At 39.2% G+C, this 16,142-nt stretch overlaps 1 protein-coding gene across 2 annotated transcripts in view; it reads left to right on the forward strand.

Moving 5' to 3' along the window:
• Window positions 1–4,705: 4,705 nt before the first annotated feature.
• ARL8B (ADP ribosylation factor like GTPase 8B) overlaps window positions 4,706–16,142 on the forward strand; it is a 60,310-nt gene continuing 48,873 nt past the window's right edge. For both annotated transcript variants that reach the window (XM_061195557.1, XM_061195558.1), the window contains exon 1: window positions 4,706–5,010. In XM_061195557.1, coding sequence (XP_061051540.1) covers window positions 4,888–5,010 — 123 coding nt within the window. In that variant the 5' untranslated portion in view covers window positions 4,706–4,887. The remainder of the gene's footprint in view (window positions 5,011–16,142) is intronic.

The raw sequence follows: 16,142 nt of genomic DNA on the forward strand, positions 1-16,142 counted from the left end.
TGTGCCACATCTTCTTCATTCATCTGTCGATGGACACTTAGGTTGCTTCCATGTCCTGGGTATTGTGAATAGAGCTGCAGTGAACATTGTGGTATGTGACTCTTTTTGAATTATGGTTTTCTCAGGGTATATGCCCAGTAGTGGGGTTGCTGGGTCATATGGTAGTTCTATTTTTAGTTCTTTAAGGAACGTCCATACTGTTCTCCATAGTGGCTGTATCAATTTACATTCCCACCAACAGTGTAGAAGGGTTCTCTTTTCTCCACATCCTCTCCAGCATTTATTGTTTGTAGATTTTTTGATGATGGCCATTCTGACTGGTGTGAGGTGATACCTCATTGTAGTTTTGATTTGCATTTCTCTACTGATTAGTGATGTTGGGCATCCTTTCATGTGTTTGTTGGCAATCTGTATATCTTCTTTGGAGAAATGTCTATTTAGGTCTTCTGCCCATTTTTGGATTGGGTTGTTTGTTTTTTGATATTGAGCTGCATGAGCTGCTTGTATATTTTGGAGATTAATCCTTTGTCAGTTGCTTCGTTTGCAAATATTTTCTCCCATTCTGAGGGCTGTCTTTTCGTCTTGTTTATGGTTTCCTTTGCTGTGCAAAAGCTTTTAAGTTTCATTAGGTCCTATTTGTTTATTTTTGTTTTTATTTCCATTTCTTTAGGAGGTGGGTCAAAAAGGATCTTGCTGTGATTTATGTCATAGAGTGTTCTGCCTATGTTTTCCTCTAAGAGTTTTATAGTGTCTGGCGTTACATTTAGGTCTTTAATCCATTTTGAGTTTATTTTTGTGTATGGTGTCAGGGAGTGTTCTAATTTCGTTCTTTTACATGTAGCTGTCCAGTTTTCCCGGCACCACTTATTGAAGAGGCTGTCTTTTCTCCATTGTATATTCTTGCCTCCTTTATCAAAGGTAAGGTGACCATATGTGGGTGGGTTTATCTCTGGGCTTTCTATCCTGTTCCATTGATCTATATTTCTGTTTTTGTGCCAGTACCACACTGTCTTGATTACTGTAGCTTTGTAGTATAGTCTGAAGTCAGGGAGCCTGATTCCTCCACCTCCATTTTTCTTTCTCAAGATCGCTTTGGTTATTCAGGGTCCTTTGTGTTTCCATACAAATTGTGAAATTTTTTGTTCTAGTTCTGTGAAAAATGCCATTGGTAGTTTGATAGAGATTGCACTGAATCTGTAGACTGCTTTGGGTAGTATAGTCATTTTCACAATGTTGATTCTTCCAATCCAAGAACATGGTATATCTCTCCATCTGTTGGTATCATCTTTAATTTCTTTCATCAGTGTCTTATAGTTTTCTGTATACAGGTCTTTTTTCTCCTTAGGTAGGTTTATTCCTAGGTATTTTATTCTTTTTGTTGCAGTGGTAAATGGGAGTGTTTCCTTAATTTCTCTTTCAGATTTTTCATCTTTAGTGTATAGGATGAATTCCCATTTTTAAAACTTAACTCTAGATAAAGTTCAAAGGGAAGAGTACACCCATAGGACGTTGTACATGATGGACTGACTCCAGAAGAGAATGCCTCTTCAGTTAAAATATCAAATAAGGGTGGTATCCTTACCCTTATTTTGCAAATGAGAAACTGAGTGCCTGAATTGCTAACCAAATGTCCTGAGTCGCTATGTTCCAGAAATAATAACTAGCATTTAGTGAATGTGAATGCTGCACCAGGCGCTATAATAAGAGTTTCATGTGAACTCATTTACTCTTCACAATAACCTTTTGAGGCTGATAACAACATTACCTCCCTTTACAGTAATTAGAGGCACAGAGAGGTTAGACAACTTGCACAGTTCACACAGCTGATTGGTAGAGGAGCTGTGATCAGAAGGTTCATTCTATACTATGAACACTATACACAATAAGTATATCATCTTGCCTTTCATTACCTTACTTAATCTAATTTACTATTATTTTATTTAATTCTCACTTTAGTGCTATGAATTAGGTACTATCAGTAGTGTGCCAGTAAATGTCTAACAACTGGCTCTCCAGGGAAGGGAGAAGCCTAAATTGTAGTGTTTGCCAATTTCCATGGTGCAAATACTCCCAGAGTGGTTAATTTCAAGCTACCAATGAAACATCGATGAACCCGGAGTTGGAAAGAAATGTTCTCCATTATATGGTATTTCCATCCTATGGATACACTACTTGTAAATAGCTTCAAGAATATAGCTAATAGTAAACTGTATTAAAATGATTAGGAAATGATAAGTTTTGAATATCTATTTGAATATTTATGCCTTTCTTTTTAATGAAATGTATTTAACTATAAAATGAACAAAGGAAGCTCTAGAATAATGCCTACAACATTTTCCCATTTTTGTGCATAAGAGAAAATTCTCTACCCCGTATATGTGTATAAATGTTTATTTGATCAAAAAAGAGTAAACTCTTAAAATGGGTTACTTCAGAGATGGGGAATTGAGGATGCCAACAGACAGATTCCCTTTTTCTTATCATACCTCTCTACTAGTTGTTGGTTTTACAACCATCATATTGTGCTTTTATGATAAAAAATAATTTATAAAGTTTTCTTTTTTTTTTTTTTGGCCCTGCCTCGTGGCTTGCGGGATCTCAGTTCCCCGACCAGGGATTGAACTCGATTGAACTTGGGCAGTGGAAGCGCTGAGTCCTCACCACTGGGAACACCTGATAAAAGGGTTTTTGTGTTTTTTTACTGTGAAACTAGAATCGGGGAGTAAGAAGTGACTTTTCTATTAAATGGTTTTAGAGGTGGAGGAAATTATGATAATTGTAAAGGTTGAGGAATGTTCAACTTCTCATTTTGAAATTAGTTTGTTGACTTGTTCATTGTCTTTCCCTCTAGAGCGGAAGGTCCGTGGCAGCCGACACCTAAGTGTGTCCAAAGTCTTGGGCCCAGCCACCACCATCACTGCCTTACACTAGTATAAGAGCTTCTGAACCCATCTCACTGCTTCTGTTCTTTCCCTCTGTATTAATTTGCTAGGGCTGCCATATCAAAGGACCACAAACTGGGTGGCTCAAAACCACAGAAATGTATTGCCTCACAGTTCTGGAGGCCAGAAGTCCAAGATCAAGGTATTGGCAAGGTTGGGTCCTTCTGAGGCTGTGAGAGAGAATCTGTTCCAGTTCCTGGTGCCTCTCCTCCAGTTCCTGGTGGTTTGCTGGCAATTCCTTGGTGTTCCCTGGCTTGCAGCTGCAACACTTCAGTCTCTGCTTCTGTTGTCCCATGGGTCTCTCCCCTCCTGTGTCTGTGTATCTTCTCCTCTCCTTGAGGAGAAGAAGTCATTTTGGATTAAGGGTCCACCATACTCCACTAAGACCATCTTAACTGATTACATTGGCAATGGCCCTGTTTCCAAAGAAGGCCACTCTCTGAGGTACTGGGGGTTAGGACTCCAACATATCTTTCGTGAGGGACACAATTCAACCCATAATGCCTTCCTACAGTCAGTTCTTCATGGAGCTGCCAGAGCAAACTTTTAAAAATATAAATTGGTTCACTCTCCGAGTTCCCCATCACATCAAGACCTGAACTAGGGCCACCATACCCTACTTCCTCTGGTCCCTGCATCTTTCTCCATCCATATCTCTTAGTATTAGTATTCTGAGCTAACCACACTGACTGTCTTTCTATTCCTAGAGCATTCCACGTGCTTTTCCCCTTCAGAGACTTTGCTGTTCCTTCTGTCTGAAACGTGCTTCCACCAGATGTGTGCCTGGCTCTCCTTCTCATGTCCTCCAGGTCTTCCCATCCAGGGCCACCTCCTTTGAGAGGTCTACTCTCACCCTAACCCCTAGAACAGGGGCCACTCCTGTATCCTCTTGTTCAGTTTTCTTTATAATGCTCAGTACTACATGGCATTATATCTTATATTTATTTGTTTATTATATTACATATCTCCCCCCTGGAATGTAAGCTCCTCAGGGGAAGGGATTTTTTAAAATTTGAAAACCTTGCAGATATTTTAATGTACTTTTTAGTTAAATTAAACTTTTGAACAGGTGACTCATTTACATGGTTGAAAGTAAAAATGATATAAAAAGATATCCAGAGAAGGCTCGTTCCCATTTCTGCCTCTGACTATCCAGTTTCCCTGACCCCCATAGAAACCCATTTTTACTAGTCTCCCAGTATCTCTTTATGCAACTACAATACGTATTTGTATATATGTACATATATATTCTTGTTTTCCCATCTTATACTGAAGATGTCATTTAATACATAGTTGGCCCCTTGCATTTATGTTCCTTCAAATTATTTCCTGGACATCATCCCATATCAGTTTATATAGAACTTTCTCATTCTTTTTTAAACAGCTGTATAGTATTCCCTTTTGGGAACATACTAGAGTTTTCACTTCCCTACTGATAAATACTTGTGGCTTCCATCTTTTGTTATGTACGACAGGGATTTCCATGCTGTATCCCCAGAGTATTGAAGTCTTTCTGCACAGAGCGGACTGTCAATAAACAATTGTAGAGAGGATGAAAGATGAATGAACCAATATGAATGAGCCAAGGAGGGTAGTAGGAAAGGAGCCCAAGGGCGGCTCGCAGGTACGCGGTGCTGCACGGAGGCCCCACCAGGTGGCGCTGTAGGCGGCGGGCGCGCCTGGCCGGGGGGTTGGGGGTGGGGGCCCGCCGCTCTTGCCGTGGGCGCAGACGGCAGCGCGGGGACGAGCGTGGGGGTAGGGCGAGTCATATGATCCGTTCGGCTTCCTGGCTTCGGCCGCCGCCGCTGCCAGCCCGTGCCCGCCAGCGTCGCGCCGGGGTCCCGAGGAGCCGTTTGGGGGGTCCGGGCCGAGGCCCACTTGTGTGGAGGTCGTCGCCGCGGCTGCTTGCCCGCTCGCCTGTCCGTCCTCCCTCCCGGCCGCCATCATGCTGGCTCTCATCTCCCGCCTGCTGGACTGGTTCCGCTCGCTCTTCTGGAAGGAGGAGATGGAGCTGACGCTCGTAGGGCTGCAGTACTCGGGCAAGACCACCTTCGTCAATGTCATCGCGGTGAGTGCTCTCCCGCTCACCCGCCCGGGGCGCCGCAGCCCGCGAGTCCGGCGCTGGGTCCTCCCGCAGGCCCGGCTTGGGGGTCCTCTCAGCGCGGCGGGGCTCTTGGGAGTGTGCGTGTATTGGGGGAGGGAGTAGCGGTGCTTGTCACCTCTCCTAGGGTCAGGACTTGGAGCTTCGCGTGTGTTGGTGGCTGAAGTGTAGCGCTGAGATCGGCAGCTGAAGGGTTAATTCCATTTAGCTGTCTTCTTTCAAGCGCCGTGTTCTTATCGCGGCCGGGGTTTGGAAAGGGTGGAATTGGGCTTGTCACATGTTTAAGGCGCTTGGTGGATTGGGGTTTCCTTCGGGTTTGGTCTGTGAGGGCAGCGGAAGGGTTAACTCCAGCTTGTCACTTTCCTGAAGGGTGGGATTTGGCGAGTCCGTGTGTCCCGTGAGAAAGCATAAAAATTGAGATCCTCTCAGCTAGCCACTCGGGACGAAGAGCTCCGATGTAGGAAAGCAGGGGACCGGTGGGGACTCATTCCTGAATTCTGTGGGCAGCTTCTCCGCTGTAATTCAGTTACTGGTTTTCACCCTTTCCCCGAGGGGCCGAGATCAAGTTGATTGTGCTGCGCTCACCGGTAAAGGTGGGGAAAGACATTTCCAGCCAGTCCAAAGTAGTGCACAGCTTTTATTTTATTTTACTTTATTCTATACTTTATTTATCTAATTGAAGTATAATTGATTTATAAATGCACAGCTTTTATTAAGCCGAGCAGTTAGGAGGTCTCTGCATTTCTAGAGCTAAATGTCCTCATCTAGGGGGTAAGATCTGCAGCCAGCGTAAAGTTAACTACGTTGAAAAAGCGGGGGTGGTCTTTTGTGATGGTGCTTCTTAAATGAAGGGAGGGGAAGGGTCTGGGCAGGAACATAGCTTATTCCACGCCCAGGGAATGGGTGTCTGGGAGGGAAATTGCCCTGGGAACCTATACACAATGTGGTGTTTATTCAGCAGTGATTGAGGGGAAGGAGGATGATTCAGTTTTGCTTGTTTGGTTGGCTGGGGAAGGAATAAGAGCGAAAGATTCTCATCAATCTTTATTTACAGCCCAGGAGTTGTTGTGACTCAAGTCTTAGCTGATACGGGCTTGTGCTTGTCTAGCTACTCCAAAGAGAGACGGCAGCAGTTCCTCCACCGTTTAGATGGTGGGTGAAAAAATAGGCGACTAGCTGTCCAACTGGTTGGGTTACTGGAATTATTCAAACACGCCTTCCTTGTTGGAGAACACAACTTGTGTAACTTGTGATTCTTAGTCCTTGCAGTTATAGAGCAACAGGAATGAGTACGACTTGGAGAAATAGAGATCAGCAGAAATCCAGACTTCCTTTGAGGAATGTTGCATATAAACCTAAAGAAAATTTGCCTACTTTTTTGGCTCTTTTTGTATAATATGATTGGGGGGGTGCTTGAGATGACTATTTTTTCAACAGTCATAGAAAAGTGGAATGTGTATCTAATACCACTAAAATTAGTAAGGAAAAGCTTCGGGCTAAGTATCCATATTCGAACTTTTATATGATGTGGAAAAGATCAGCCTGAGTGCAGCTGAGCTCATTTAACTGTAAATTTTCTGGTATTCCTTTGAGATAAGAATTGGTGTCTCCTCCTAAATTCTATCTTTTTGACAAGACTGAATTAATTTATTGTGTACATAGGTGTATTATTACATTCAGTCTTGTGTGTTGCAGAGAAGTAGTTATTCTTGGGAAACCTAAAAAAAGTTTAGTAAATCTTTGAGGAACTTCTAAAAATACAAGCTCGATTTTCATGCTTATGTTTTCAGTAGACAGTGTAGCTTAATATAATGAGCATGAACTTTGAAGTCAAGCATCCCTGGGTTTGCAGTCTGGCTCTGCCACTTAGCAGCCTTGTATCCTCTTTCAGTCCTTGATTTCTCATCTATCAAGAGGAGATAATAATAGGTTTCTTACAGAGTTGCTGTGAGTACATGAAATGACAGATGTTAAGTGACTCACATCATGCCTGCCTATAGAAGGGGTTAGATAAATGGTAACTGCTGTTGTTATTTGTAGTGGGTATACTCGTTTAATGCAGAAACGATATTTTGAAAAATATTCAGAAAGGAATTAGCTGGGGTCGTTTCTGTCTTTGAATTTGTGTATGTATCCAAATGTGGAGTGCGGTAGTGGATTCCTAGATTGTGGCAAGTAATCACATCATGTCCTCCCTCTTCCCCCCTTTTTTGCATCAGATTATTTTAACATCTGGAAAGCTGTTGAACTCAAAGTGAACTATTATTTTAACGTTAGACTCTTCGTTGCGTTTTGTTTTGGCCGCGCGGTGCGACCAGGGATTGAACCTGGATCTTTGGCAGTGAGAGCTCTGAGTCCTAACCCCTGGACCGCCAGGGAATTCCCTATACTATTCTTTTTGATATGATGTGGGTAGGTTCTGTTAAGAAAAAATCGTGACGGTAATTGCCCGTGGCCTTTAAGATGCTGGAAAATAGAGACGTCAGTAAATTTCATGTCTTTTTTTAAACCTCAGACTTTAACCTAATCTGTGGTTCTTATAGAATATATTGAGGGTGAGGAAAAAGTTAGTAATTAAAAGTGAATTTACAGAGTTTTAGATAGAAACAGTGTGTCCAAAATAGTAAATTTAGCTTTATCTTAAAAAAAAATCAACTGCATTATTCTTTGTATAAAGTGTTTGATTTATAGACTCATTGATTTATAGACTCATATTCAGACGCATTGAATACTATGTGTTACTTTAGAAAGTTGGCCGTTTATTTCTCAAATTCAACAAGTAACTTTCCAGGTAGGAAAAGCTTCAGGTGAAGCCAGTTTTCTTAGGTAAAAATCAACTTTTTGTAAACATCTAATTAAAATGTGTCTGTATTTTCTGCCTTAAAAGTTAAGAAAACTTTGAGTGATGTCACTTAACTTACTTAAAAGGTTTGTGAAGCTGAATTACTTATAAGCAGGGTTTGGTCCATTCTGAAATTAGGCAGTTTGCTTACGGAGAGTTTCAGTCCTCAAATTCATATTCTTATGGTTTCAAACCCTAAATGATACTTCATGTTATCTAATGTTTTATGTAGAGACACTTAATATACATAGTGTTCTCTTTGTTTTGAACATTAAGAAACACCTCTAGTCTTTAATTTTTTTGATTAGTGTTAGGAAATGAAATACTGCCCATTGCCAAGTATTATGGCAGTTATTACATAATAAAGCACGTGTCTTGTATGTGTAATATATGTTGAGTAATCTTTATTTTTAACTGAGACCCTTAGATGGGTTATAGGATACTTATGAAGATATGTTTAATAGGATTTACCAAAATGTTATGGGATAAGTTTTATAGACATTGTGTATTTTTGAAATTAGTAGTATTATAAAACTTTGTCTACATTTTTGTGAAGTGTCGATAGCTGAAAGGTTAATCCAAGGAAAAGTTTATTACTGCTGAGAATTAGGAAAAGGAGATATTTGGAAAGATTGTAGAAATCTGGTCCTAGAATAATTTTTTTAAGAGTTTGTAAAAACCTTAATTAAGTGGTCTAATTTTACACTCATTTTATAGATGTAGCTAGGAGATCCAGAAAGGTTAAGTGAAATTCCTAAGGCTAATTAGTAGCAGAGATAAAATTAGAACCCAGGGCCAGTGCACTTTCTACTTATCTGCCTCTGTAGATCTACCTGAGGTTAGAACCATAGAGCTGTGAATTGGGAGCTCTTAATCCTTTAAACATCTTTTTTGAATGTAAATATACTCCTCTTACGAATCTGGATAGCATTTTAGATCCAACCTTCTTAAGAATATTGACTAACATTTGAGGAATATACACACACACACAGTGTTTGTGTGTGTGTGTATTTGAGGACATGAGTTAGAGGAAAGAATGATAATCTATGGAAAGTAGCAGTAGTGGAATATTATAATACTGTGTTTGGACATTTAAATAACTGGCTAACAGGCATTGTTGGGTTATTGAACTACATTTAATATCTTTTAAGAGCAGAAATAGCTCTGTGATCAGAGTGCTTCTTATTGAATTACTTTGGGGTAAGAAGGGCAAAAATAGTTTTTAAAGAAAACATGGTCACCTGTAAAGTTTGGCAAATCTGAAACTTGACTGTAGGAGCTGGCCTTCCAGTGAGGTCATCTTCAGATACAGATTCAGAGTTGTGGAACAGGAGGCACCCTGCCAAGGAGCATTTCTTCAAAGTTCTTTACCCCCTTCCTCTTTCCCATTGTGTTTTCCATGCAGGCTTAGAATCTCAAAGCAAAATGTTCTCCTTAAGAAGCTGTTAAGAGTGCATTAAGGCACTTTAAATTACTAACTTAGAGGATATTTCACAGCTTAAAGCACTACGTTTCTCAGAGGTAAAGTGGAATGTCAGTGAACATGGATATGAAATGCATTGCACCTATTAAAGAATAGTTATTTACATATTATTTTTAGAAGATCTTTTTTTCCTAATTATCAAAATAGCACAGGGTCATTAGTAGAAATTTGAAAAGAATACTATAAAATAGAAGGAACCACTTGTTATCTCCACCATCCAAGGTTAACTACTGTCAGCATACCAGAGTATTTCCTTTTCATTTTTTTAAAAAAACAGTATATATCTAAATGGCTAAAAAAGTCTTGAGATACTGTTTATAATGTTTGTATCCTGGTTTGTTTTCTTTTAATTACGGTGTACACATTTTTCTGTGTCTAAAACCATCTTTAATTCCTTCATAATTTATTCTGTTATAGCATATCTTGTGGATATATCATAATATATTTGATCATTTCCTCATTATTGGACAGTTGAGTGGTTTCCAGGGTTTTGCTGTTGTACATCAGTTTGATCTGCATTTCCTGAGGATGGGTTCCAGAGTTGGCGTCACTGGGTCAAGGGTATGAACATATTTCATGTCGAATGGCCAAGTTGCCTTCCAGAAAGTATGCACTCCTACTGAGAAGGTCTTCTGAACAATACTTGGACTTCATTTAAGCACTTTGTCCTGTGGTATTTTTAGGGCATACTTAGTTTTGTTGGTAAGGTAAAGTTAACCAGCAGTATTTTTAAACTATCCTATCAGATAATTGCTCTGTTTCTTTGTTTAATGTTTTAAGAAGTACCTATTTATGCTTCAGCAACTGCTAAGACTGCAACTATAGAGAACATAATTCCTTTTTCAATTTTCTTTTTACTGAACTTTGCAGGCAAGCCATATAAATACAGCTCATCCCCTTTAGCTATCACAGCCTAATTTGTTTTAAACTTCCTTGTGGGTTGCATTAGGGGTTTGTGTTCCAGAATTACGGCATGTTTCCGTGCAGTCCTTACCTAATCTTGCCCTGTTATAGTGGGATGCTGCTCATTTTTTTGGGGGTGGGGGGTGTATTAAACGCAATTTTTCCTAAACCAGAGTCTAAGAAAGTTTGCCAGGTAGACCACTTTTTGAAGCTATAGCGTATGAAATTTTTAAGTTTATAACTTGAGTATCATTTATACTTGTGAAAGTTGATTCATGTCTTTTGAGCTCTTGTATGAAAAAAACAAAGGAAAAAAATATTAACCTGTCTGCTGAATAGGTCAAAATCAAATGATAATTTAAGGCATTTAGTTTTTCTGAGACAGGACAAACCAAAATTGAAATCTGTAATGGAGTGATTGGAGTTAATTTCTTTCTTCAAAGTAAAAACCACAAGTCTTCTATTGTGCTATTTTTTTAAAGGTTACATTGGTTTTTTGTTTTTAATAAATTTATTTATTTTATTTATTTATTTTTGATTGCGTTGGGTCTTTGTTGCTGCGCACGGGCTTTCTCTAGTTGGGGCGAGCAGGGGCTACTCTTCATTGCAGTGCGCGGGCTTCTCATTGCGGTGCTTCTCTTGTTGCGGAGCACGGGCTCTAGGCGTGCGGGCTTCAGTAATTGTGGCTCGCAGGCTCTAGAGCACAGGCTCAGTAGTTGTGGCGCACGGACTCAGTTGCTCCGTGGCATGCGGGATCTTGCCAGACCAGGGCTCGAACCTGTGTCCCCTGCATTGGCAGGCGGATTCTTAACCACTTTGCCACCAGGGAAGTCCCGTTATATTGTTTCCTAAATTAGATATTGGATCTGATTTCATAGTTTGCCCAGTTTTATATAATAGAATAAGATTCTTATTTCATATCCTGACAGAAACTTTTTTTAAAAATTAAAATATTAATAAAGCTTTAGGGTTCATTTAGAAATTATCTTTAAGAATACTGTATTTTTAAAAAATTATAATACTGGCAAAATAATTTTAGGATTCAGGTATCTAAGTAGTGACACTTCTCTTTCAAATTGAGGCCTTTCCTCCTAAACTGGGCTAGAAAAGTAATCATTTTTTGTTAAAAAAAAATTGAATGATGATTGGCAAAATGATTCTAAAAATGTCTTTTGTTATCAATTTACTTGATGACAGTTACTTAAGCATCTACCAAAATAGTGTTACTGTAAGAATGTATTTTGAGCCTAAATTAGTTGGTATATGCATGTGGTATGGTTGAGTTTATTTGGAATATGTACAAGTGGCTACATGAATTAGAATGCATGGAGGTTGGGAGTTGAAAGCCAGACTGTTTAGGTCCAGATCCTGACTCTTAACACCTGTGCTATTTTAGGCAAGTTATTTAACCACTCAGTATCTGCTTCCTTACTTGTAAAATGGGAATAATAGTAGTTTGTACCTCATGGAGTTATTACGGGTTTATACTTGTAAAACACTGAACGGTGATCAGAATAAGGCATGTGTTAGCTGCTGGGTTACTGTAATGTGATCTGCTTGAGAGCGGGGAATTCTCTCTTTTTTGTTCACTGATGTGTTCCAAGTGTCTTAAACAGTTTCTGGCATATACTAGGTGCTAACATGTATTTTCCAATGGACAAATATTACATTTAAAATATAAAATTAAGAACAAATGTCTTTATGAATCCATATTCATATTTCAGTATGCAAAGTGTAGCATAATGTTAGGAATGAGAGTTTTGGAGTCTGACAGATTTGGATTTGAGTATTGACTTGGCTATATATCACTTGTATTAGCATCTGTGTGTTTCATTTTTTCCTCCTCTGTAAAATGTAGATGGTCAAAGAACTGCCTCCTGGAGTGGTTTTCAGCATTAAATGAATGTATGTAAAGTGCTTAGCACTGTGCCTGGCACATAGAGAGCGCGCTAAATGCTAACTGTTATGTCAGGAGTAACGTTTGATGTAATCATCAGCCTTTATGCTCAATTATCGTTTAGATTTCTCTTAATTATATTTAAATATTTGTAGCTTTTGTTTAGGAAGTAAGGTTTAGTTTTGTTTAATTCTTGGAAAAGTTTTGAGCACGTTATATTTTATCATGTTGAATTTTTTTGATAGCTGAGATGGGCTGGTAGAAAAAATGTTTTAGCCTCCTGGATAGGCTAGTTATTTTTAGTGGACCTACTCATATAATTCTTCCTTTTAGAAAATGAGGTTAGTAGATTTATGTACTTCTCCTTGGACAGTGTGTGTGTGTGTGTGTGTGTGTGTGTAATTGTATTATTTGTTATGGAAAGAATTTACAGGGAATTGGAAATATGAGTTGTTCTTTTGTTTGTCCCACCACTGACTAATGGCAGGACTGTGGACAAGTCATTTAACTTCTCTTTTCTTTGGTTTTGATGCTTGTGAAGAGTGAATAAGCACTGACAACCTTATTGTTTGAGAACCTATATCTGGAATTGGAACTCTTACTCACAGATCAGAGAATAAAATAAAAGTATAAAGGCTCCAATATAAAATGCTGGTTATAAGATTCCAGCCTCTTGCCAGAAGAAAAACTGAGATGGTTTGCTGCTTTATTTAAGAGGTGGAAAGGTAGACTGATCCCAACAGGAAGAAAAGAGTGATCCTTTTGAGTAGTACCTGCCCTCTAGAATTCAGGTGTCCTGCACAAATGTATGCTTAGATGAAATTTTAAAATTTGTATTAGACCGTAATAGTGCTTTTTGTGTGTGTTTGTTGTAATTTTTAAACCAGGATTTAAGATCCAGGTGGATTTTAGTCACTGTTGACAGCTGTAAATTTGCAAGCCCCAGCAGGCACTATGCTGTGTCTGTGTTGGCCTGTTCCCCTAGATGAGAAGTGGGCTCTGCAGACTGCATGCAGGCTGGGCCAGAAAGGGCTTTTGGCAGTTTCCTCTCTTAAGGTGGCTTAAGGTCTGGTTTAGACACTCATCACTAGGCTACTTTTTCTTTACTTTTTTCTTGAAAGCTCATTTTGTCTGGAGAATGGTTTAACACAAATATATAGATTTGATCATTTCTGAATAGTTTCTATCAGAGGAAAAACTGGGAAGTGGAGGAAATTCACTTTTTTCTCCCTCTAAAATCTACCTGTTTCACTCCACTAGCTGTTGGTTTTCTTATTTTGATCTTATTATTTCTTCATTCAGTGGCTGAATTAAAAAACTTAAAACATTTAAAAAAATACACAAAATCCATATTGTTTAAAAAAGTAGTGTGGATATCCAGATTGGAAAAAATAATCTTTAATACCATTAAGATTTAATCACTATTAATATTAAGCTGTGTATCTTTCAAATTTTTTCCTCTCCCTTTATATATATATATATATTTTTTTCATTTTATTTATTTATTTTTGGCTGTGTTGGGTCTTCGTTTCTGTGCGAGGGCTTTCTCTAGTTGCGGCAAGTGGGGGCCACTCTTCATCGCGGTGCGCGGGCCTCTCACTATCGCGGCCTCTCTTGTTGCGGAGCACAGGCTCTAGACGCGCAGGCTCAGTAGTTGTGGCTCATGGGCCTAGTTGCTCCGCGGCATGTGGGATCTTCCCGGACCAGGGCTCGAGCCCATGTCCCCTGCATTGGCAGGCAGATTCTCAACCACTGCGCCACCAGGGAAGCCCCAAAATATCGGCTTTTTAAAAATTGATGTATTTGACATATAATATTATATTAATTTTAGTTGTATAACATAATGATTCTATGTTTGTATATACTGTGAAATAATCACTACAGTAAGTCCAGTTGACATCACTACCATACATAGTTAGAATTTTTTTCCTTGTGATTATTACTCTCTTAGTAACTGCAAATATACAATACAGTATTCTTAACTATAGTCACTTTTCTGTACATTACATCTCATGACTTATGTATCTATTTTGTAACTGGAAGTTTGTACCTTTTGATCTCCTTTCACCTATTCCAGCCCCAATCTGTTCTCCGGCTATGAGTTGGGATTTTTTGTGTTTTGTTTTAGATTCCATATATGTGTCTTTCTCTGTCTCACTTATTTCACTTGGCATAATGCCCAGTATATGCTTTCTTGACAACATTGATGGGATCACGCTGTACATACTGAGTGGTCTCGTGTAGTCTACTTGATTTACCTACTTTGACGGCTAATAGGCAACTCACGTTCAGTCAGTTCAAGACGGAATTCCTGATCCCTTCCTCTCTCAATCCAAGGAACCAGCATCTACCCTTATCTTAAAAATATTTTTTTTTTTTAAAAAAAAGGATGTTACAGGCTTTAATTAACCCTTATGTGTACATTTTGGTTACAGGCATGATTTTCCACTGTTGAGTCATTGAAATGTCGGCACCTAAAACTTTCATTTTGTAGTTTTCTTTGGAGTTCCAGGAAATGGGCCAAATGATTTGACCAGCTTTAACCTTTACATTTTCCTGTCATCCTGTCTATGGTAGGTATCTTCTCCAGTCAGGATTGATCATATCACCTCCATTGTAATTTTCACCACACTTACCACCATCAGAGATTATCTTGCTTATTGTCTTCATCTGTTTTCTGAATATAAGTTCCATAGGGGCAGGGCTTTTTCCTTTTTTCATTGGTGCATCCCAATGCAAAGAACAGTGCCTGGCACATAGTAAGCTCTCTAAATGTTGAGTGAATGAATGACTATAACAGCAAAGTAGTGTATCCTTTTATACTCAAACTGTGTGCAAGGCATCATGGTAGGAGATGATTCATAAATGTATCAGACAAGGTTATTTGTGGTGGAGTATTTGCCTCATAGTAGCCATGTGTAGGATAGAAATATTAAGTGCCTTAAAGTTGGCACATAATGTTATGGGAATCTCCCCACCCTCATGGAAGATATCAGGGGAGTTTTAGAAAGGCAGTTTGCTGGCTTTGGGTGGGACTGTGTTGAGAATGGCCATGGAGCTGAGCTTTGAGTAGAGTGGTTTTCATTCATTCAGTGGATATTTGAAGCAGTGTTCTAGGCAGCATACGTATAATGAAGAACAAAAGAGATATGGTTCCTTCTGTTGTGGAGCTTCCAGTGCCATGAAGGAACAGTAGGAGAAGCAAAGGAGAAGCAAAGACACAACTGAGGGCAAGAACTTTTGTCAGATTGAGTGTAACCTGCATGAAGGGAAAAAAACCCAAAAGCCTAGAAAAATAGGTTGAATCAGTTAACACAAAGCCTTGAGTAAATTTGAATCTGTAGGCATGGGGAGCCATTGAAGATTTTTGTTCATGGGAATGAAGACCTGTGTTTCCAAAGGATTAATTTAGTAGCAATATAGAGACCATCAAGAAGGAAATTAGTTACAAAAGTCTGGTTGAGAGATAATTAAGTGGGGTGGAGAGTAATGGAAGGTAGTGAACTTTATTATGGAAGTGGAGTGGGTACAGTTGAGCAGTTGAATCAGATGTACAGGGCAAAGGGGAATTTGCAGTCAAAGACTTTTTTAAGGATTTAAGTGAATGGTGGGGAATGTGATTGTGTGATCCACAAGTAGCACATATTGGGGTAGAGAAGGGGGAATGGGTGAAGAGAAGGGGATAAGTTGAGTATAGAATGCATTATATAATTAATGATATAAAGGGAATGCTGTTTGGGAAGGGAATTAGTACTATATTTAACTACAGTGGCACTAAAACTGAGAATTGAAATTTCATCCAAAGTCTTGCCAGTGTTTTGTATGCAGGGACCAAGCAGAGTATTTCCACTCCTTCAGAATTGCAGTTGGACTATCTTTTTTTTTTTTTTTAAATGAATTTATTTTATTTTTGGCTGCGTTGGGTCTTCGTTGCGGTGCGCGGGTTTCTCATTGCGGTGGCTTCTCTTTGTTGT

The sequence above is a fragment of the Eubalaena glacialis genome, chromosome 7, assembly GCF_028564815.1.
Source record: "Eubalaena glacialis isolate mEubGla1 chromosome 7, mEubGla1.1.hap2.+ XY, whole genome shotgun sequence".
In the NCBI taxonomy this organism is placed as follows: Eukaryota; Metazoa; Chordata; class Mammalia; order Artiodactyla; family Balaenidae; genus Eubalaena; species Eubalaena glacialis.